A 24,447-nucleotide genomic window follows, 5' to 3' on the forward strand; every position below is an offset into this window, starting at 1 on the left:
CCTTGCTTATCTAAACACAGTGTTGATATGGAAAACTTTGAAATGTGGCATTTATTTTTTTTAAAATACTTATTTTTTAGCTGTAGGTGGACACACACTATGTTTATTTCAATTTGATGTGGTGCTGAGGATCGAACCCAGTGGCTCATGTATGCTAGGCGAGCACTCTACCACTGAGCCACAACCCCGGCCCCTAAATGTGGCATTTAAGAACATAAATTGCAGATGGGACATGGGGCCTGAAGGGTGTTGAAGACTCTGTCTTGGGTCCTGTCTTGCTGACAATGTGACCATGCCATGCTCCCACACTGAAGATTTTCAGGCACTTCTGACATTAGCTGTGTTGAGGAGTGCACTGAGGCTTCATATTCAGTGGAAAGAACCTTTAAGTAGTCATGAAAGTCTCTGGGTGGAGTCTGTGTTGGTCATGTACCATGGCTGGCCTTTTGCCATAGCTAAAGTTTTCAGTGGTAGGGCTTGGTAACCCCAAATGGGTATCTTCTAAGCCTGCTGCCCACTCTGTGGAATAAGGTTTTCAGGGAACACAGGTGGTGGTGTGCAGTCAGCACTGGTGTGTCCATAGCGCTGTGCTACAGCTCTCTTGGTCCTGGAGATCTGGGGATGAGCAGCCAGGCCTGCAGGCTGAGGGCAGCTCCTCTTCAGCCTACCTAGGGCACAGACCTGATCCCCTGTTGGACTTTGTAGTTAAGGGGGATCACTTCTGTTCTAGGTAGGAAAAGTGTCCCCCCCCCCCACAGATCTATAGCCTCATGTATGCTAGGACGGGTTGATTGTAATGTATGCATGAACTCTAAGCAGTAAAGTAAAATGATGTAACAGAATAGACATTAATAATTTCTAAAGAACAGTGCTTAAAGAGTTTTCCTCCTCTTCTCTCAGAACAGGGTCTTTCTCCTGCTCCTCTGTCTTTTAAAGCAAGGGCAGACTTAAAATTCATGAAAAACTGAGATCTCATTTACTATTTGGGAAATGCCTTATTACTTGAATTTACCTTATTGATTGAATTTTGAGGATTTGAAAAGAACTTGGCCCTAATAATTCTGTTTTCAAATTTAAAGCTAAAAAACGGGACATCTATGACAAGTATGGCAAAGAAGGCTTAAATGGTGGAGGTGGAGGTATGTAAATGGATTTCCTCTCTAGAGACAAAGGTCTTGGCAGTCATCCTCTGACTTGGAGTTCAGTTCAGTGTTTGAATTGTAAATTACTGAATTTCTTGGTCAGCCTGTTTGCTAAATATAGATGCAGCCTGAGAAGTGGACTGAATTGGGTAGGGGAAGGAGAAATTGACAGCATTAAAAACAACAACAAAACAAACCTATTAATCTTTTGTTAGACCAGAAAGTCTATGTTGATATCTTTATATACATATATTATATACATATATTATATACATATATTATATACAGTTCAGTATTTTGTACTGTCATCCTGTGAGTTTATACTGTTAGACTAGTAATCAGTATTAGTAAGTAAATTTTCCGTCAGGGTTTGAAGAGAAGATTACTGAAAAGCTAAAAAGTGTGTTTGTGGGAAGCCCCTTGTCTGACAAGTGGTGCTCTCTGAACTCCTGCGCTGAGCCCATGTGTTCAAGCTGTAACAGTAGGAAAGTTGGGTGAATGCAGTCTTGTTTCTCATAGATCTAAGTAATAAAATCAGCAGTGACATGCTGATCCCAGATTGGGAGCTGCTCAGAAGTAGTAATGAAGGGATTGCTGGTGGGACATTCTGAGCACAGAGTTTCAGTAACAGTAGGACTCATTTTGAATTTCAAAGAACCCCAGATATATGAAATAGGTTCTTTTTTTTTCTAGGTCATGATTCATATAATGTTTTACAAAAATATTTGCTTATAGGCACCAGAATTCTTATATACTAAAGGTATGCTATGTTTATGTAGGTGGAAGTCATTTTGACAGTCCTTTTGAGTTTGGCTTCACATTCCGGAACCCAGATGATGTCTTCAGGGACTTTTTTGGTGGAAGGGACCCATTTTCCTTCGACTTCTTTGGTAAGTGAATTTCCTGTGGTGGTTAGTTGTGGTATGTGTGGTGTGTCCATGACATGGTGAGGGCTGGTGGTGACCTTGCTATGGGGTGCTGTGCCTGGGTTATTAACTTTTCTGTTTGAGCAGGAGCAATCAGAACATATCTGCCCTCTTCAGAGATTTTGTTTTATTAACTTCTTGGAGAGTGAAGATTTCTGTGTGGTTTTATTTTGCTTTTGCCCTCTCAGGCAAGGCAGTGGTGAGATTGGAAATGCTGTTTCCTCTATGGTGTTGGGGATGGAACCCAGGGCCTTGTAAAAACATGTACTCTACACCTGAGCTACATGTCTAGCTCCCCTCTCAAACACCAGTTTCTGTAGGAATTTGTCATGGAATCTTCCTCTTGAAATCCTTAAGTGTCATGGACATTGTTTAGAGGACATTTGATTATGAACCTGCCTTCTTTTTTGTCTGGGAGTGTTGTAATGGTTGAAGCCACAGTTTGTGAAGAAAGGACTTTTACTAGATCAAGGCAGCAGAGTGTCTTGGAGAGTAGTTTTGCTAAAGGAGACTGTTTGTTCACAACTGCTGGGTTGTAGGAAAATTTTTTTTTGTCCTGGTGCCTGATCCCAGGTTTTGTGTTATGTCTAGGATATGAACTGCACATTAGGTATTCTTGTTAGCTGTCTGCTAGTAGAATTTCCATTCTAGTTTCTATGCTTCCTGTGTTTGATGCTTGCTGGGTAACCTGGGAGGCCAGGGTTGAGTGTGCTGCCGCCGCCATTTCTGTCTTTTGTGCACTGGGCGGGTAAACACATCTTGTGCTTGCCTCCTTCATTGATTGGAGCACAGTTGAAGAGACTGAACACCACTGGCAGACCCCAGGAGGGAAGAAGGAAGAGCAGTTGTGTCTACCAGTAATAACAGGGAGACAAGTGGAGCCCCTGCTTGTCATGGGCATGAAGAGGAGCGGGTTGCCACTGGATCTGGTAGGTTGCCTTGGGCTTCAGAGGTGATCCACAGTGGAGATTCATAGTGTCCTTGTTCTTTAATATGGCATGTCCTGACTCTGAGCATACCTTACTGCAGGAGGGAATAATAGTGAGTACCTTCCAGCATGCCTGTAGGCAAAGTGCAGCTGCTGAATCAAAGTAGAACATTCAGATTAGGGTCAGAGGAGAATACGTTGCCTTTACATAGAGGAAGAGTTGACTTTACTGCTGCCAGATGTATTGTGAGGGCTCCCTGTAAAGAGTACACGTCTGTAATGCTCAGAAAGCTAGGGATCTTTGAGCTTTTCAGGTTTTGAATTTTAGGTTACAAATCCTCAGTTGCTAAGGGTTTGTTTAAATACTCCAAATCTGAAATACCTCTGGTCCCAAGCATTTCAGTTAAAGGACACCATATAATAGGAAAGAGAACCATATTTATATCCATGTCACTTGACCCTAATAGGCAAGAGATATTTCATGAAAGGAGGATTGACCCACTGGGTCTTCCTTGAAATGCCTTCATATCACACCATAGGCTCCAGCAAGCTCCACTCTGTTGGTTTGCAGGCCAAGGCAGTGTTAGGGTTACAGTATATGTTCCCAAAGCCACAAGTCTCCTGGTGGCTAAGGAGGAAGAGACCTACATTTCTGACCCCTGGGTCTTGATTCAGGAGATGAAGCACCTTCTCAGAAGGCCAAGTTCCTTAAGTGATGATTTAATCTTACATGATTAAAAGTTCTTTTAAAGGGGAAAATGTTCCCTAGTGATGAATTCTGCACCCAGTGTTTTCCTTAAGAAAAATATTGATGCATTAGCCGCCTCATTAAAGATGACTTGAGATTTATGTGTGTAAACACACATATATATTCTCCCCCCGTCCCATGCTGGGGTTGAATCAAGGAGCTCTTGACCCTGAGCTCCATCCTTAGCCCTTGTTTGGTTTTTGAGTCAGGGTCTCACTGAGATCCCTCACTTTTGCTGAGGCTGACCTTGAACTTGAGATCCTGAGTCCCTGGGATCACAGGTGTGTGCCACCCTGCCTGGCTCCTTGACTGTTTCTTTCTAGAGAAGATATAGGGCTTATAATTAGAAGTGAATGAGTAATTATTTTTACTAGTCAAAAATGATGCTAAGCTTACTGAAACTACTCTTAGGTGCTTGACTCCCCGGTGGTGGCTCAAGGTTTGACAGTAGGTGCTTTCCGGCAGTGATGCTTCTCCAATCCATTCTTGTAGGTGTTCTAGGGGACTTCCATTTTCAGGCTGTAAGGATTTACACACAGGAAAAGAAGCTGCACCACGGCTACTACGTGTACGAGGTGACTGTGCAGCCTCCTGGCGGTATGTGTGGTATAGAACGGAGTGGTATACAGGGCTGGGACTTGGTCAACGTTTATCAGAATCGATGTCATTTTCACAACCCATTTCAGAGTCCTTTTATTGTAGCAAAGTATTTTTTAGTCTTAATTTTTCACATCACCTTTTTCCCTGTTTCTGTTTGGCTTTCAAAAGAAGTACTTTAAACTCCGTTGTCAGATACCTGGGTGCCCTGGCTCGTTCCTGTAATCCCCGGCTGCTTGGGAGGCTAAAGAAAAGATTAGGAGGGTTTGAGGCCAACCCAGGCAACGTAGTGAGAATCTAATGAAAAATCTGCCCAGTGTACTCACAGGCAGACAAAGAGAGTTACTAGTGAGGGCAGCCTGGATGACTTAGATCCTGTCTCAAAATAAAAATTAATTATTAGAGCCAGAGATTCAGTGATGGAGTGCTTACCTAACTAGCATGCGTGAGACCCTGTTTTCCATTCCCCAGGAACACTCCCCCGACCCCCCGCAAAAATGAATAAATAAAAAAAATGATTTCAAAATCAAGGCCACCCAGGGCAATTTTTTTTTTAAATTGGGAATTGAACCCGAGGGTGTTTTACTACTTAGCCAGTCGTTTTTTATTTTTATTTTGAGACAGACTCATCATTAAGTTGCCGATTTGGAGTCTTCCTGCCAAGCCTCCTGAGTCATTGGGATTTCAGGCATGCTCCCCCTTTCTTGGCTCAGCCTGGGCAAAGGAAAAGTTCTGTTTCAAGATGGTTTTGAGCTATACCGTGCATTTGTCATGACAAGAGCACAGGACTCCTTGGGGGAACTTGAGATAGTCCACGTTTTGGGGTGAGCCTCAGAACCAGCGAACTGAGGAGCAGGGCAAAGGGTGGCCTAGGGTCCTGTGGGAACTGAACTACTTTTGACATCTTAAGGTTAGCAGATCTCCCAGGAAAGCTAAGAGAGGTGGATTCTGCCAGCAGCCCTGAAACAGTACTGGCTCAGAATGTTTGAGGCTCCCAGTTCTGCTTAAATTTTTCCACAATATGAAGCACATGCATATGGGCCCTTGACAAAATGTTGATTGGAAGCCAATGTGAATGAGGATGTTCCCTTCATTTGTCTTTCATCACAGGACACCATTGCTGTTCTTGGATGTCCATGATAGTAGGCCTTTTCTTTTGATACCAGGGATTGAACCCAGGGGTGCTTTACCAATGAGCACATTTCTAGTGCTTTTAATTTTTTATTTTGAGACAGGTTCTCCCTATTTGCTTTAAGACCTTGCTAAGTAGCCGAGGCTGGCTTCTGCCTTATGATCCTTTTGCCTTATGATCCTACTGCCTTAGCCTCCCAAGTCATGGGACTACAGGTGTGTGCCTCTGTGCCCATGGACAGTAGGCCTTTTATTGATCCATTAGAATGATTGTTTGGAACATTGGGTATTAATTAACATTTTTTATTTATATTCTCACTTCAGAAAGCCAAAGCAGAGTGGGAGGACTTTCCCAGAGAGCCTTGTCATGCTGGCACTCCCGTATATCTTTCTCTATGAAGGCTCTGGTCTTGCCAGCCTTGGTGAAGGAAACCCTTGTAGCAGTGGGGAACTTCCCGTGGGTAGAGCCAAGGGCAGCCCACTGTTGGGGAGGAAGGAGCCTTGTGTTGAGGGTGAAAATAGCCTGACTTTACAGAGCCATGATCTCAATTTGGTGTAGTGAGTCAGTCGTTTTACTCCCTAGGGTTCGAGGAAGTGGCCAGTGAGGACTTGGAGCCTAGTGAAGAACTAGAGCAGCCCTCTTTTGAGGAGACAGTGGAAGACTCTCCAAGTGACGAGAACAGTGAGGTTTTGGATGTGATATCCAGCGAGGAGCTGGACCTCTTTAGTGAAGAAGAGCCAAGCGAAGGCTGTAGCCGGGGCCAGGGCGAACTTCTCAGTGAGGAGTTGGACCTCATATCCAGCGAGGAGGAAGCCAGCCCTGGGGACACAGAGGAGTTCAGCGAGGATTGCGAGGAGCTGCTGAGCGAGGAGGAGCAGTACAGTGGGCCAGAACTTGAGGCACTACTTGTTCAACAATAAATTGCAAAAGGAACTGCCCCGTCTCTGCTTTATAAGAAAGTTTAGTTTATTTTAACGTTTTTTCAGAGTGAGAAAGTTTCTTCTATCACATTGGTAGTATACTTGGTCAGGTGACCTTTGCTACCATGGAGATGTGGTTAAAGAAGGGTGGGGTATTGAAGCACTGAGTTTCCAGGGGCTCCTGTAACAAAGTACCTCCAACTGAGTGGTTTAACAAACTTCCCTCTCATAGTGCTGGAGGTCAAGTCCAAGATGAGGTGTTAGCAGAGCCCATTCCTCCTGGAGGGGAGGGAGAAGCTGTCCTAGACTGATTCTAGTCCCCTGTGGCCCCACAGGGATGTTGGCTTGTTGGGTACTTTTCTCCTGTGTCTTGATCATCCCACTCTGCAGCTACCTGTGTCCACGTTTCCTTTTGACAGTGTCACCAGTTGGACTAGACTCAGACCAATGACTTCTTGTAATTTGTATCTGCCAAGACTTAATTGTGAATAAGATACCATTCGCTGGTTGAATCTTTTTGAAGGGCCATAATTCAACCTGTAATAGACTTTCTAAGCAGAGTCCCTTAGGTTTTTGTCCTAGTCTGTACATTTTAGAAACTAGCAGCAGACTTTTTCAGTTTTGTACCAGGGATTGTACTTGATCACGGAGTGACATTCTCAACCCTGTTTTGTATTTTATTTAGAGACAGGGTCTCACTGAGTTGCTTTAGCATCTCACTTTCTCTGAGGCTGGCTTTGAACTTGTGATCCTCCTGCCTCAGCCTCTTGGGCCACCAGGATTATAGGTGGACGCCACAGTGCCTGGCTAGCAGCAGACTTTAGAAAAGGCATGTTAAGATGGTTTAGTCTTCATGTGGATTTATGATCATAGCTGAAGGCACTGCTGTGGTTCACGTGGGAGCAAGTGTCCTTGGATATTTACAAATTGCATGCATATGACACCTACACAAATGAAGTTTAAGAAAGATAGAAAGAGAATTTAAAGTTCATTTATAAAAAAATGTTTTAGGGTTTTGGTTTTGCATGTAGCTCAGCGCTTCTCTGCCTGTAACCTCCCAGATGAGTCCATTCCTTGGGGAGATGTTCTAGTGCACACCACATCTGCGTCTGGTTCAGTGTGTGCTGGGGAGCTGGCCTCTGGGAATGCGATGCAGCACTCTTACCTGCTTCTGCATGTGTCTCAAGTGATTTAGCACGTTGCTTCCTCTACCCTTCTTCACAAGCAGCGGCTTTCTTGGGAAGGTCATTTTGAGATTTGTGGTCTCTGCCATGAGAACCTGGCATTGGCCACCCCTGCAGCAAGCTTGAGATGTTCTGTGAGGTTTCAGGTGCTGTTTTTGAAATGAAGCCAGCAGTCAGCTCTCTCTGGCGTTTCCTGTTTTTCCTTTTATACCCACCCCACCAAGGAAGGCATTAGTATCAGATCTGTTTGTTTGGTTCTTAGACTGCCCCTTTTGACACGCTACTAGCGATAGCACATAGGGGTTTCCACCAATGAATATGCTCTAATTTTTGATGTCTATCTAAATTGCTCGGGCTGCCTCAAAATTGGGATGCTCCTGCCTCATCCTATGTAGTTGGGGTTCTTTAGGCATGCATTACTGTGTGCCCGATTCATAAGCTTTTAATGTTTGTTGTGGACCACCTAAAGGTTCAGAGAGCCATACCCTTACCTGCATACAGAAGTTGTCCCCAGGAAGGAAGAGTGGTTTAGACTCAGGCTTTGTAGGAACAGTGTTGGGGGCAGTGCCTTTTGTAGAGCTCTTAATCCCCCTGGGGGAGAAGTAACATGATGTCATCTTTAAGCAGGAGCAAAAGGGCAGGCATGTAAGAATCTGCTATCCTATCAGGTTCCTACTGGTAGGGTATGGGTCCAGTGACTATGTCTCTGATACCATCTTGGATCAAACCAGCACCCCAAGTAATGTAGAAGGTTTGAGATGGTCACCTCCTAAACGAGAACAAGAGAATTTCTATCACATAGGAAGGGTGGTTTATTTTATTTTATTTTATTTTTTGGCGTTGGGGGTACCAGGAATTGAATTCAGAAGCGCTGAACCACTGAGCTACCTCCGCACCCTTTTTTGTATTTTATTTAGAGACAGGGTCTCACTGAATTGCTTAGTGCCTCGCCATTGCTGAGGCTGGCTTAGAGCTCCTGATCTTTCTGCCTCAGCCTCCTGAGCTGCTGGGATCACAGGTGTGTGCCACTGCATCTGACCCCCAGCCTGTCTTTTATTTTAGTTTTGGGAGTCTGGCTCTTAAACTAGGATCCTCTTGCCAAGCTGCTTTGATTATAGGTGTGGACCACTGTGTCCAACTCACATAGCAAATTTTCACTGTAGCTGTCACATTTCTTGTCCAGGTTGTCAATCTGTTCGGTGGGGACACCCAGGTGGAGTGCAGCTGGCATGCTGGCACTGACAATTGGTGGTACAAGTAGAATGCACAGATCTTATCTAGATTATTTGAAAGTTTTATCCTCTGGCAAAAGCGTGACATGTTACTAGATTTAGTCCAGGGTTATGGTTTAAGTTTTCTTTCAAGTATTAGAACAAGTGGGACAGTCAGATCTCTTTACATGGAAGCTCATACCTGAACTTCCTATGGGGTGACGACTGCTGTGGAAGGTGAGAACTACGTCATCAATCAGTGGGTTTAACCTCTTGTTAATTGTAGAAGCTCTTCCCACTTCTTTGCCTGATGCAGGGTTTGGTAGCACCACTATCCACTCCCATCCCGCGCCTGTCCTGGTCCATGCCATGGTGTACGTGTTCACATGCCCTGTTGCATATTCTGCCTCCCCTTCTGGCCTCTTTAGCTCTTAGAACCAGCAAACAGTGCCCACTTTTCTGCATGCAGGTCTTTAAACTCTATTCCTGAGCTTACCTTTAGGTGGAGCCGACTGGGCATTCCTTGTTCAGAATAGTTCTGGGTGTTTTTTTTTCTTTTTGTACCAGAGATTGAACCTGGGATGATTAAGTACCAAGCCATGTCCCCAGCCCTTTTTATTTTTTAAGACGGGGCTTTGTTAAGTTGCTGATTTTGCTTTCGAACTGGTGGCTTATGCCTCAGTCTGCTGTGATCAGCTGGGATTACAGGTGTGTGCCATCACATCCAGCCAGAATATTACTTCTTAAGGTTGTGTGTGTGTGTGTGTGTGTGTATGTATGTATGTAAACCCAGGGGCCCTTAATCACCAAGTCATATCCCTAGCCCTTTTTTAAATATTTATAGAGTCTCCCTTGAGTTGCTTAGCACCTTCCTGAGGCTGGCTTTGAACCCGTGGCTCTCCTGCCTTAGCCTCCCTAGCAGCTGAAATTACAGGCATGTCCGGCTTAGTGTATCCCTCTGTCACTTGCCTGTTCCCATCTGTCCTTGAGCTTCCTCAGTGTCTGCTTCTCTCCATCTCTAGACCTCCCTAGGGTATTGCTTCTCCCCTGGGCCTAGCTGACTTATAAACCTGCGTCGTTCCCGAGTCATTGGCTGGCTGTGTGAAGTGGTGGGCATGCTGTCACATTTTTGACTCTTGGCACATGCGCTTCCTGGTTTGCCCTCTCTTGCCCTCTGGCTTGGAAACGTGCCACACTAATTATGTTGTTTTGTGTTCTGGATGAATTCTGTCTGCATGCGTTCATGTTTATCAGGAATACTTGTTTTTATTCCTTGTACGTTTTCCATTTTTCTGGAAGAAAAACACAGTACTTTCTTTAATCACTGAGAACCCAGCTAAATTATGAAGTAGTATGTATAAATTGTGTTTTCAGTGAAGCTGTCCTTGATTACCACAGCAAAGAAAAACTTTCGGAGCTCATCTTCTAAAGATTGCGTTGTGGAACTGGGGTTGTAGCTGAGTGGAACACTGCGCTAGCACATGTGAGGCACTGGGTTTCGATCTTCATCACAAGATAAAAAAATAACAAAATAAGGATATTGTCAATCTGCAAATAAAAAATGCATCGCTGGATTTAGGGTAAATTGTTCATTCTTAATTTGTCAATACACATTTTATTTTTTTTAACTGTAAACACATTTAATTGTCCTTTTCAACAGAAGTAAGGCTTACTGCAGCATTTCCTTAATCTTCATGTTTTTCTTTTCTCTAAGTAGAAATACTATGCATGTGTTTAAATGATAAGACAATTTGTCTATACTGTGTAGAAAATCACCTTCTTACTTCATAAAACTGACAGAGTAGAATACTGCAATTTTAAATTAATGATCTGTACACTTTTTTCTAACCTGAACTTATGTAGAGATTATTAAAAGTTTTAAAAACATAACTGATTATAAGCATTTTATTACTGTTTTGATTTTTTTCATTAAAATGCCTATTTCTATTCTAATCCTATTTCTAAAGCTGAGCAAGCTGGTTGAATCTTTATTTCCCTAAAGGTATTTGTAAGATACAGCTTCATAATGCCCTGTAAACGATGCATAAATGTAGTTTGATACATGTTTTTGCATTTGAAAATATTGTGTATTGCAAGTGGTTTTACACAAAATACTGAGTAGTAAAAATTTTACAATTACAATAATGTAATTCAAAGTTTTAACCAAAGAAAAAGTAAATGGCACAAGTTGAGCAGTCTGTCTTCTGGGATATTTGTAATAATATAACCTGATGACTTTGTAATTTTCTGCATAAATAATTTTCATTTTTTTCCCTTCATTAAGACAAATTTTCTGAACTTCCCTCTCTTTCAATTTCTATTTCTTGTTTAAAACCAAGTATTAACTGTCTTGCTTTCCATATCTTTGCTTTATCAAGTTTTGCAAAAAATATTTTATTTCTTGCTCTCCTGAAAATTCTTGGTTTTGATTAGAAGTGTTTTAAAAAAAAAACAAAACTGTAATTCAAGCAACTTGGGAGTCTGAGACAGCAGGATTGTAAGTTCAAAGCCAGCCTCATCAATAGCAAGGTGCTAAGCAAATCAAGGAGACCATATTTCAATAAAGAGTATGTTTCTATAGATCTCTAACATCACATCTTCGTATAATTTCTGTTGAGAAGGGTCTAGGCATTTCCATTGTCTTCAGAAAAATCAATGACCACATCCCTTAATGTCAGTGGTTTCATTTCCTGGCTTTTGGTATGCTTTTTTTCCCTGATAGTTTTTTTCAGCTCCTGTGTAGTGCAGAAACCAGGAACTCTTGACCTAGGTTTGGAAGCACAGAAATAAATTCAAAGAATCTACACGTCTTATTTTTGATTTTTGGAGCATTTTGGTATTTGAGCTATCAATGAGATACCCACTTATGTCTATAATTTTCTACTACAATTGCTTCAATCACAGTGTAATGTTTGACAGTTAACACTGGCTTAGATTGGTTTAATAACTTAAAAAAATTGTTTTTGAAACATCATCTTACAGAAAAGTGAAAGGCGTTCTTGGGCTTCTTGGCTGGATTCGTGGGCTACTTCGACGTTGCCTACTTGGTGCCCCGTTCTGAGTTTATAATGCTCCAGTAGTTCATGTTGTGTCTTAATTCCTGAAGAAGGCAGCTTGGGTTCACTGGGTACAGCTGCCTGTGCGTGAAATCAGGTCTCGGTGGCAGGAGCAGTGTCCCATTAGGACACTAAGCTAAAGGCAGCAGACAGCTCTGGTGAAATGTGGGGCAGCCCTGAGTTTGTGTGTGTGCATGCGTGCGTTTTTGGTCTGTGTGTTGAATGTTTACCTTGTTATGTGCCTTTACTTGAATTAAGCTAGTGAGAAAGTATCTCATGATATGGCCTGGTTATACTACTTGTTTTATTCTTCTCCAAATCTAGTGGTAAGTTAAGGCTTTAATCTCTTTTCCTCCTCCCATGGGAAAAAAAAATCTAAAATAAAGATTTGTACAATACACCTTTCTATTTGTTTCTAGAAGATACATTTGATGACTTTTTTGGGAACCGAAGAGGTCCCCGAGGAAGCAGAAACCGAGGTGCAGGCTCATTTTTCTCCGCTTTCAGTGGATTCCCAACATTTGGAGGTGGATTTTCTGCATTTGATACAGGTATTAAATCCCTAGATTTAATTTGTTGTTAGAGGAGAAATTAGTGCTTAGAACACTTAGAGCGGTTTGAATTATGTTTATTCTTTTTAGGAGAAGAGCTTTTTGCATTTGTCAGGATTTTGAGTGTGCAGATCAGTGCTTAATGACCTAATTATTCAAGAATGTGAGTCATTCATAAGGGATATCATATAATGAAATTCCTGGCTAAAAGGGTAATGCATGTTTGAGTAGGCATGAAGCAGCTGCAGTGGACAGTCTTGCTAAACTCTGCATGTGTTCTTACCTCCCTTGCAGTTAAGCAAAAGGGCACAGTCCCATCTAAGCAGTGTATAGTTGGATGGGATTGGCGGATTGGCCCATGGCCTGGGGGTGTGACCTTAGCCAGACTGTTCCCTTGAAGTGTCCAGCCCAAGCACATGGTCAACCATGTGCTTGGACCACAGTGGTTGGTTATGTGCCTATAGAGGTGGGTGCTCATGGGTCTGACTTGAGTTAAACTTTGGTAGTTTGAATTGCCAATTTTTGCACAGTTGAGTTCATTTCCCCTCACCACGATACCCATGTTACCCAGCACACAGCTGCCTTGGTTGGGCTTCTGTGCATGGTGTGCCCGGCTCTCCCCAGCAGAGCTCTCAGTGGGTGTCTGTAGTTTGCCAGGCCGGGCCTGGTGAGCAGACAAAAACAAGGTTGTTGAAAACATGAGGGAAACGGCACTTCATCTAAGCCAGTGTCTGGGGCTTGTGTTAAGCTCTCCTGCCCTTAGGAGCCTTCTAAGGTATTATTGTGGACCTGCTTACTCCCTCATTCCTTTCCGTTGGTGCCCCATGTGTCATGGGGTGCCACGTGGACACAGTGGGAGGCCCACCACCATGCTAGAGTGTCAGTGAGGTCTCAGCCACTTGAGTGGGGAGAGATGCCTGCAGGGAATCAGCCAGGCCACACCCTGGTGTGGATACTGCCAGTCCTCTCAGTGCCCCTTGTGCTACAGTGGTTTTGGCAAGAGCTGCTCTGTGTGGCTTTTGACATCAGATGGTCTTCTGCTAAATTTGAACTTAGTCCTATTTTTGAATTAATACTAGCCATTATTAGCCCCTAGTCATCTTTATTCTTTGTTTTCCTATAGGATTTACTTCATTTGGGTCACTAGGTCACGGTGGCCTTACCTCATTCTCTTCTACATCATTTGGTGGCAGCGGGATGGGTAGCTTCAAATCAATATCAACTTCTACCAAAATAGTAAATGGGAGAAAAATCACTACAAAAAGGTAGAGTGGTATTATGCATTTTATATTTATTACGTCAGCTTAATGTTTCATTGGTGATATGTACTTTGCTTATCAGTCAGCCGAAGTATAAGCTGCATGAAAAATTTCTTAATTAGCTGGAATATTTCTTTCTAATGTTTTTCCCCCATTTAAAAAAATTTTTGTTATGAGCAATTTTTTCAGTGTTTAATGTTAAATTATTAGAAGTGATCTTTATTTAATATGTAATAATGTGTAATAAGTTTTCCCAACATTGTTAGAATGATAAAATGAAAAACCATTAGTTGTGGGCTGGGGCTGGGGCTCAGTGGTAGAGCACTTGCTAGCATGTGTGAGGCACTGGGTTTGATTCTAACCACAGCACATAAATAAATGAATAAAATAAAGGTCCATCCATCTTAAAAAAAATAAAAACCTGTACGTTTAATTTATCAAACTTTTTTTTCTTCATTTATTGCCTCAATGTATTCTGAGTCCACCCCAGAGGCAGATTCCCCCCCCCCCCACACACTTAAATGTGGTGTTGGATTTTAGAACCCAGGGCCTGTGTATGCAAGGCAAGCACTCAACCAGCTGAGCTATATCCTCAGCCCTTAATTTATTTTTTTTAGTCCTGGGGATTGAACCACAGGGGTGCTCTACCACTGAACTCTCTTGACTCTTTTAAAAATATATTTATTTGTTTGTTCTAATCAGTTACTAATGACACCAGCATGCTCTGGTGTCATGATGTACACAAATGGAGCAAAATTCTTTTTATTTCTGGTTGTATTCAAAGTAGTACACATCATTCTTGCAGTCATACATGTACTGATGTAATCATGACTGTCCCATTCCACCATCTTTCCCACCTCCATGCTCCCTCCTCCTGGACCCTTTTTATTTATTTTGAGTCAGGTTCCTGGGCTGGTCTGAAATTTGTGATCCTCCTACCTCAGCCTCCCACTTTGCTGAGATGACAGGTGTGCATCCCTGCCACCTCTCCCAGCTGCCCTGTTTTGAAGAATGGAAGCTAGGGTCTCAACCTCATACATGCTAGGAAGTGCTTTACCAGGGCTGCAGCCACCCCTCCAGTGCTGGGGTTTAAACCTGGGGCCTTTGGCATGCAAGGCAAGCCGTTCTGTCATGGAGCCACATCCCCAGTTCTAGCTTTAGCAGGGAGGTACACCTTACACAACTGTGTTAACACCCAGTCATCACGTTTAAAGGGTCTGCTTTACTTGCTTATATTGGTACTTGGAATTGAAACTCAAGATTGCTTAACCCCTGAGCAATATCCTAAATTGCTGGGTCTGGCTTTGAACTTGAGATTCTCCTGCCTTGTGTCTCCCAGTCACTTGGATTACAGGTGTGAATCAGTGCTCCTGAGTTCCTTACTATTTTTGATGAGCTGTATCTGCATATATTTATCTGCATATATTTATCAGTCAGCCTTGCAGTATTTGGGATGATTTATTATTGTCAGGATAAATAGTTTTTTGTATTGGGGATTGAACCAGTGACACCTTACTACTGAGCCACATCCCGAGTCCTTATTTTTTATTTTTTTGAGACATGGTCTTGCTAAGTTGCTAAGGCTGGCCTCAAATTTGGGATCATGCTGCCCCACCTCCAGAATTACTGGTATTATAGGCATGTACCACTGTGCCCATCAGAATAAATCTGTTTTAAGAAAGATATACTGATAGGTTGTCTTTGTGTTTTTCAGTTTGCACACCACTTTTGTAGTAATGCCCTTGTGAATTTATATGTATTATATTCATATAAATATTTTGTTCATTTACAAAAGAGGTTTAAATGAATTCTATCCTACAGAATCGTCGAGAATGGTCAAGAAAGAGTAGAAGTTGAAGAAGACGGCCAGTTAAAGTCCTTAACAATAAATGGTAAGGAGCAGCTGCTACGCTTGGATAACAAGTAATTCAACGCACGCATTTAACAGAAATGTTAAACTATAACAAGCACCATTTGAGGATTAACAGGAACATTTTTTTGAAGATTTCAGACGAACTCGACTTTCAGTATAATTGTACCTAATCTAAAGTATTTATAAACAGCTCATCGGAGCCCCTATTTGTCATAGACTTTTGAGTTTATTGTTGGGACCACACAATAGGACCATTTTTTTTGTCTTTAAAATTGTTGTAATCTCTGTATGCACTTTGCTTTTTTATTAAACGTTATCCAAGGTGAGCCTTGACTTTGAGTAGTGCTAGGACAAGATTGTATTCTAACACCAGCATGGATCTGCTTCCCATTGTGTTTGACATGTGAGCCAAGTAGTGTCAGCCTGCTGTGAGCTAACATTGCCAGGATGAGGCTCCTGTAGAAGTAATTTGGTTTTTTTTTTTCAGTATTTAGTAATGAAAGATATTAATGCATTAATGGTAATACATTTCTGGTTTAATATAAATTTAAGGATGTTTTCTAGTTGTGCATGAATGCTGGCAACTTAGTAAAGTTTTGACAATTGTTTAAATATGTAATGTTAAGCTTAGGTTTAAAAATCTGGTAAACTGGGTCTTTGTCATTTGCTTAAAAAAAAAAAGAAAATAAATGTGAATGTGTTTGGTGCATTTTTTCCTGAGTGGGGTCTGCAGCCTCCTTGTGTCTGTGTATGATTTTGTGCCTGGGCTTCTAGTGTCACTCCATTAGTGTTCCTTTCATCATTAAGGTGGATACTGACTGAAAGGCACGTGTAGACATTTTCTATTTGGAGAGTGTGTAGAGATTATAAAGAATTATCAGCAATCTTAAGAGATTATTAGCAATGTATTGAACATGTCAGTATAACATTTATATGGGGGAGGCGGGTAATGCTTGTAAAAAAAAAAAAAAAATTAGTGCCGGGGAAATTGAAGCCAGGGACCTAAACTATTGAGCCACATCCCCAGACCTTTTTATTTTTGAGACAAAAACGCCTCGATCCCTTGTTGAGGCATTCCTTGAATTTGAGATCTTCTTCCTCATCTTCCCCAGTGGCTGGGATTATAGTTGTACACCACCAATTTCCATTCTTTAAAGCATATTGTTCTGTGGGATGTATATGATGTAAGATCACTTAAGCACAGTATACATGGTAAAGTAATGGAATCACAAGAAGTGAGCAAAAATAAAGTTGCTGCTTTTCTCAGTCTGTAAAACCTTTTGCAATTATCATTGGTAAGCAGAATCCTAGCTCAAAGTTACAAATATTAAAAAAAAAAAAAAAAAGGCCTTCAATTGCTTTTAAACACTGCCCTGGCTGTTGTGTCCTGTGATAGGCGCCCCCCGCCCCCATTGTTTTGAGAATGAGCGGTATATGGTCCTTCCCTGACTTTTAGCCCAGGTGACCAAGCTGTGGGATTTTCTATTAAATATCACAGTGTCTTTAATGAACCTTTTGTTTCCCTACTGCAAGTAAGTAAACAGTATTTTAACAGATGCCATAGGAACCAAGTGCAGCAGTAGGTAACAGGTAGTTAAAAGAGTGCCATATGAAAGACTGCAGTGAGTGATGGGCCTGGGTGTGTTAGGAGATCTTGGCACATGACCTCTGGTTGGAGGTAGGTATGCATCCTGGAACCATGCTGGTACAGCTAGAAGTTTGCATCAGAAAGCCTGCTTTCAGCACAGATGATTTTGTTACAGAATGAGAACTTTCAAGTTGGGTTTATTACGTTATTAGTAAAATTGACAACTTATTTGAAATTTTTTCAAATTTGGTTCCCCGGGTTTTTGAAGAATATCAAGTTCATTGCATGAGACATGAGTCCAGAGTATAATATGAAAGCACCTTTAAAAAGTTATAAAACTGTTTTGTAGCAGTGAAAATACCATTTCCAAGATTGACATGGCAGAACAGCATTTCATGTAGATAATAAGTCTCAATAAATTTGATATTTATTTTGTTTTCTGTATTTGAAAAGATGTCTCTGTAGTGTGGATTGCCTTTTAAATTGAAATCTGCAAGCAGCTTGATGCGTAGGTGAACTTCCTTCTGCTCACTTCCACCCAAAGAGTGGATCCCATGCCAGGAGCTTCTTCGTTGGTTTGTGCCCAGTGTCCTTGTGGCGGAGGACCTCTTGTGAGGGACCAGTTTGCTGCATTTATCTTACCTCTGTAAGCTTTCTTTTCTCTGTAGTTACCTTTCCACAGTTGACTTGATTCAGATTACTGGTGGGTTTTTCCCTGTACTTCTCAACAAAATATAAGCTCAGTGTCCATGTGTTCAAGTTTGGTTTTAGATTTCTAGTGACTGTTACAATATGAAAGACAATGGCTCCAAGCATTATTTATCTAATTCCTACTGGGCGTTCTTCTGCTGGCAGATTTTCAGAAGATCCCAGAGGTTTAGTCTAACCATTTGATTGAGCTTCTCTTACAGCTTGAGGACATTTCTTCTGAAGCACAGATTCCTTCTAGGATGGTAAGATCTGAAGAGCACTGGGACGATCATCTTTGGAGCAGTTTGAATTTATTAGTTACCTACTAAAATGCTTATTCCTGTAGACACACCCCCCCATCCCCCCCCCACACTGTGGGTGGAACCCAGGGCTTCCTGCATGCTAGGCCCTGGGCTACCTCTCTAGTCTTTTTTATTTCATTTTTAGACAGGGTCTCCCCGAGTTGCCAGGAACTAGCTATCCTCCTGCCTGTCTCCTGAGTTCCTGAGCTTCCAGGCATGCGTCCCCTTGCTCAGTCCAGCTTGGGTTCTGTGTTGTTTGCCTGCTGATTGGTGGTATCCTTTCTAAGGAGTGCTAATGCACTATGCAATGACAGATGTTCTCAGTGTACCTAACAGTCATTGGTACCTGGTTTTTATCTCTCTGCTGTTGTGATCTCAGCCATTTGCATGCTCAGTGACAACATGGAGGTACATGTTTCCTCTCTGGTGTAGGTTTTCAAGTGCAGTTATATGGAGTCACTTTGAACATTTGGTGTTCTATGGTCTAGAGGTAGCTAGCTGAATTATGAGACCAGTTTGGGGTGAGGTGGTTAAGTACAGACATGAGATCTTGTGACCTTTTGAGGCCCTTTTAGGGCCATGCTTGTGCAGTTGGTAGCTGAACATGGCAGGAACCCTCTCAACTAGCATGTCGCCCATGTGTTTTGAGGTTATCCCTATGTCACCTCTCCTGAGCCCTTGGGAGTCATCCCATGGTGCCACTTCTCTTTGGCTTCCCACCAACCCACCCTCGCCCCCCATTGAACCCAGGGTCACTTGGCCACTGAGCCACATCCCCAGCCCTATTTTGTATTTTATTTAGAGATGGGGTTTCCCTGAGCTGCTTAGTGCTTCGCTGTTGCTGAGGCTGGCTTTGAACTCATGATCCTCCTGACTCAGCCTTCTGAGCCCCTGGGATCACAGGGGTACGCCAACAAGCCCAGTTTGTTTTGACTCTCAAGAGCTGCTTCACTTTGAAAGCAAACTTAATTTTGAGTAGGGTTTGATGGGCAATTTTATCATCCCCCCAGTGTTGGGGATTGTGAGTCCTTTTTTGGGGGGGGGGGCTACTGGGGATTGAACCCAGGGGTGCTTAACCACTGAACCACATCTCCAGTCATTTTTAATTACACACACACACAAACACGTGTATGTGTGTGTGTGTGTGATTTATAAATAAAAGAGGTAGTTTTTTTTTAATATTTATTTTTTAGTTGTCTTTGGACAGAGACTTGCCGAGTTACTTAGGGCCTTTGTGAATTGCTGAGGCTGGCTTTGAACTCTCATCCTCCTGCCTCAGCCTCTTAAGACAGCAGGATTACAAGCAGCTAAGATTCTAAGCATGCACCACCACACCTGGCTAGTGTTGGGCTTCGAGCCCAGGGCTTCTCTATCACTGAGCTACATACCTGGCATTTTGTTTTGAAACATGATGTTGATAAATGACTGAATCCTTAGGATTGTAGGTGTGCATCAAATGTCCCAGCTGACTCAGGTACATTTGGAATGTACTATTTTTCGCTTTTCTAGGGACCCAGACTTTGGTGCTGGGTTCTTACCCACAGTTGATTTATTAGAGGTAAAATTAGGGACATAACCCCAGTGCCCTCTCCCTTTCTTTATGGTGCTGGTGCCAGGGATTGAATCTGGGCCTCAGGTGTATTGCTAAGCCACTCCCCAGCCTCTGCAGCATAATGGAGCCGCTGATTCAAGGGCTACCTCTTATTAGAAAAAGAAGCATAATTGTTGACCACAAGGACTGTCACTGCCTGTTTGCATTCCTGTTTTTGTGGAGGAAAGTTCATCAGACCATCCAGGAGTTGTCTGTGACCTGATGATTTGGGCATGTCGTGCATTGCTGTACCTCCAGTGAGGTCCCTGGAAGCTGAGTGCTTTCTTTGGTGTTTTCATTCTGCGTCAGAGCTTGCATCCTCTGTTTAGCTGGTTGAGCCTCCTGTTCAGGGCTGTTTCCTCTGCAGAGCAAGCCCTTCTCGGTGATTGTGTTCAACATCGCCAAGTGGTCTGAAGCTTGCTGCTCAAGTGGCCTTCTGCTTCACCTTTCTCTTGTGCCCTGCCCTGTGGCTCTCTTGGTCATGTGTTTAGATGCGGCTCTTCAGAGCACTTTCCCACATTTTCATTTTGTACCTTGACCTTTGTGTTAGAATTCCCAGCTTTCTCCCTGACTTCGTGCCATCTTTATCCCGTTAGTTTGTTAGATATAGCATCTCTTTTCTTGTGTACTTTTGTTCTTGAGGATTATTTCTGTGCCAGATCCCCTTACATCAGGTAATGAAAGGACAGCTCATGGTAAACTCTTCTATTCCGTTCTTAACACTTTCAGATACAATGCAAAGTCAACTCTAGGTACCCTACAACCCCGAGTTGCATTGAATTGGTAGATTCACTTCACCTCCAGGAACAATATGGCTGACTTGGCCAGCCTTCCTTCCTATTTTGGGTAGTGGTGGTGTTGGGATCCAAGCTCAGGCTTTTGCAAAGTGTGTTGTCTCACATATATAATCCTAGTGGCTCCAGAGGCGGAGGCAGGAGAATGGCCAGTTCAAAGCCAGTCTCAGTAATCTCAAGGTTCTAAGCAACTTATTGAGACCCTGTGTCTGTGAAATACAAAATAGGGCTGGGGATGTGGCTCAGTCCTGGAAACCCTGTCCTCCCCCCCTAAAAAATCACGCTTTTCATTGGCCTATGCCTCCAGCCTATCGTTGTTTTTTTTTTTTTTTTTTTAATTTTTTTTTAGTTTTTTGGCAGACACACCATCTTTGCATGTGGTGCTGAGAATCAAACCCAGGCCGCACGCATGCCAGGCGAGCGCGCTACCGCTTGAGCCACATCCCCAGCCCCAGCCTTTCATTCTTTTTAAAAAGTATATTATTTTACATCTATCGGAAAAAATTAATGCTCTTCACACAACACGTGCACTTCTGTGTGCTGGGGGTTGAACCCAGGGTCACTTTGCCACATTCCCAGCCCTCCTGAGCCACTGGGATTACAGGCGTATGCCACCTTGCTTGACTGTGCATGCCCATTACTTAAAGGGAACCTAGGTGGCCAGTGTGGTGGCACACTCCTGTAATTCCAGCTTCTTAGGAGGCCGAGGCAGGAGAATCATGAGTTCTAAGCCAGCCTCAGCAACCGTGAGGCCCTAAACATCTCTAAATACAAGAGTTCAAGCCCCAGTAAACAGTGCTCCCTCTTCCCCCGCAAAAAAAGGGATCCTGTTTATCATGTCGTCTTTTTACTTAGTTCCTTTAATGTAGTCACTCTTGGATTACTCTCATTTCATTTTGCAATTTTTTTCCCCCTTTTTTTTGATACCAGGGATTGAACTCGGGGGCATTCAACCACTGATGCACATCCCCAGCTATGGCTTCACACAGTGGGAAGTCCTGGTGATTTCCCCATCCAGGTTCTCATTCTTTCCTTTATTTATTTATTTATTATTATTTATTTATTTATTTATTTATAAACCAGGGATTGAACTTGGGGGCACTTGACCACTGAGCCACCTCCCCAGCCCTGTTTTGTATTTTATTTATTTAGAGGCAGGGTCTCAGTTGTTTAGCGCCTCACTGTTGCTGAGGCTGGCTTTGAACTTGCAATCCTCTTGCCTTATCATTCTGAGTGCTGGGACTATAGGCGTGTGCTGCTGCGCCTAGTAATTTTTTTGTTTGTTTGCTGCTGAGTTTTATCTCTAGCCATTTTTTGGGGAATGGTTTTGTTACCTTGTCCAGGCTGATCTCGAACTTGGGATCCTTTTGCCTCTGCCTGTAATAACATTTAAGTTTTTTTTTTAGATGTTGATGGACTATATTTTATTCACCTATTTATATGTGGTGCTGAGAATTGAACCTAGTGCCTCACACATGCTAGGCAAGTGCTCTACCATTGAGCCACAGCCCATGTAATAGCATATTTTCTAGAATGAAAAAATTCTGTTTGCTCACATCCCCCAGCCCCCTCCCCTTATTTTCTCATAACAAATCATTAGTATTTTTGGCAAAGATTTTTAGCTGAGTGCAGTGGTTCGACATTTGTAAGATGAAGTCCTCTGGACCCGCCTGGCCTCCTTGGGTTGGCTTCAGCTTGCAGGTGGAGTCCTGCCATTTCTTGCAGTGTATGCCACGGGAGCATCTCCCCATCACCCATCATCAGGTTGAAGTGCCAGGAGTTGGAGTGTGCATCGTGTCCCGGTGAGCTCAGCAGCACAGGGCGGGCACAGTGTGGAGAGAGCTTCAGCCTGTGTGTTGCCAGCTGGGAAAAGATGCAGATTCCAAATTCCAGATAGGGTTTTTACTGAACCTGTATTGCTTTCACAGCATTGTAAAGTTAACAAAAAAAAAAAGTGAACCTCACACCCCAGTACTGGGGATTCAGACTAGGGGCACTTGACCACCGAGCAAATCTTCAGTCCTTCTCCCCCACCCCCCCCAGGTCTGAGGGCCGAACCCAGGGCCTTGTGTGTGCTAGGCAAGCTCTCTGCCACTGAGGCAAATTCCCAACCCCTCCCCAGTCATTTGTGTTCCTTTTTGTGGTACTGGGCATTCAACTTGGGGAGCTACTGTTAATAGAGCTAGTTCCCAGCCCTTCTGAAAAGATTGTGTTTTGACACAGGGTTTCACTTGTTGCCCAGGTTGGCCTTGAACTTGAGATCTTTTGTCTCCTGAGGCACTGGAATTGTAGGGTGGGGTGTGTTCCCTCTTCAGTGGTTTGTCTTGAGATGTTGATCTGCATTCTATATTTATAAATTTGAGTTTAAGAATTACCTTTTTTTGGTGCTGGGATTTGAACCTAGGCACTTTACCGTGGAGCCACATTCCCCACTTCCTTTTGTTTTTTTGAGACAGAGTATCACTAAGTTGTTTGGGACCTTCCTAATTTGGCTGGCCTCTTTATTGTGATCATCTTGCCTAAGTCTCCAAAGTGACTGGGATTAAGGGTTGTGCCATCATATTAAAGAGTGAGAGAGAATTTTTTAATATTTATTTTTTTTAGTTTTCAGTGGACACAACATCTTTGTATGTGGTGCTGAGGATCAAACCCGGGCTGAACGCCTGCGAGGCGAGCGCACTATCGCTTGAGCCACATCCGCAGCCCCTCCCCTTTTTAAAAATAAGTTACACTTATAAAACTCTCCATTTTTGTTGGTTCTGAATCATTTGTAGTTTTGAATTTGTTTCCACCCAACATGGCCTCTGAAGCATCTGTTTTGGTGTAAATTATTCAGAAATTGCTAGTTTTACTATTTTAGTAGTGTGAACTCTCCCTCTGTTATTTCCCCCCAATCAAGTATGAAGTTCTGATTATATTTAGCAATCAGAAAGTAAATACCTTTATTTTCTTAAAAACAGATTTGAAATATTCCCTGTCTTTTTTTTTTTTTGGGGGGGGGGGCGGTGTTTGGAATGGCACCGAGGGCCTTATTATTGTTCTCTGGTTGCATCTCCTGCCCCATCTGTCTGTCGTAGTCCCTTCCCCTTAGAGTCCCTTAGCCCCTCAGTAGGGCTCTACTGCGGCGCTACATTTCCAGATTCTTGCTAGGATCTTAAGTTGCCCAGGCTGATCTTGAGTTTGTGGTCTTTCTGCCCTGAATTGCTGGTGTATGTCACTGTGTCCATTTTAATTTTCCTGTCTCTGCCCTTCCTTCTTCCCCGACCTTGGGATTGAACCCAGGAGCACTTTACCAGTGACCTACATTCCCAGCTCTTTTTTATTCTTTGAGTCAGGGTCTTGCTGGGTTGTTGGAGGGTCTCACCTCGTTGCCAAAGCTGGACTTGAATTTGTGATCCTCTTGCCTCAGCTTCCCAAGAGACTAGAATCACAGGTGGCACCACTGTGCCCGGTTTGTTTTAGGATTGTTGTGTGGCACAGCAGAGCTGCGTGAACAGCTTGCACACGTGTCTACACATTCCTTTGCTTTTTGACTTAATGTTAACCTGGTATAGTTTTACTTTGTCCCTTGAAGCTCGTCTAGGGCAAGTGGGCATGTAGGAGACCAGACCCTGGTTTGTGCTTCAGAAGGGGCTATTGGCACTGCTGACCTGGTGGGTTAGGCCCTCCCCTTATGTGGGCACCGTGTCCACCTCCGGTGCTCTGGGCAGAGTGTGCAGTTCCTGCTGTGCTGAAGGCTCTGCTTCCTGGAGTCACTTTAATCGAGACCATGCTTGTGACCCCTGTAGCAGTGTCTGAAAATGAGGGGTGTAAAAATGCTCTGCTTCTAGCAATTCCCTGTACTCCCACCTGCACCAGGTCTGGCACGTGCCTTGCAGGGGTGGCTGACCTTGTATGGGCTCCACAGTGGCCCTGGGCTTCTAACTCATCTTCTCGGCTCCTGAGGGGCTGGGTC

At 43.1% G+C, this 24,447-nt stretch overlaps 1 protein-coding gene across 2 annotated transcripts in view; it reads left to right on the forward strand.

The window, feature by feature from the left end:
* The window catches only part of Dnajb6 (DnaJ heat shock protein family (Hsp40) member B6), a 63,415-nt gene that overhangs the window by 23,888 nt on the left and 15,080 nt on the right, over positions 1-24,447 (forward strand). Inside the window, exons 4-8 of one of the 2 annotated variants that reach the window (XM_078040935.1) lie at positions 1,080-1,139; positions 1,922-2,032; positions 12,264-12,395; positions 13,519-13,660; positions 15,476-15,546. In XM_078040935.1, the coding sequence (XP_077897061.1) occupies positions 1,080-1,139; positions 1,922-2,032; positions 12,264-12,395; positions 13,519-13,660; positions 15,476-15,546 (516 nt within the window). Of the gene's footprint in view, positions 1-1,079; positions 1,140-1,921; positions 2,033-4,236; positions 4,342-6,055; positions 6,407-12,263; positions 12,396-13,518; positions 13,661-15,475; positions 15,547-24,447 lie in introns of those variants that run through there. The other variant, XM_078040936.1, reaches the window with a different exon arrangement.

The sequence above is a fragment of the Ictidomys tridecemlineatus genome, chromosome 2 (assembly GCF_052094955.1).
Source record: "Ictidomys tridecemlineatus isolate mIctTri1 chromosome 2, mIctTri1.hap1, whole genome shotgun sequence".
Taxonomy (NCBI): domain Eukaryota; kingdom Metazoa; phylum Chordata; class Mammalia; order Rodentia; family Sciuridae; genus Ictidomys; species Ictidomys tridecemlineatus.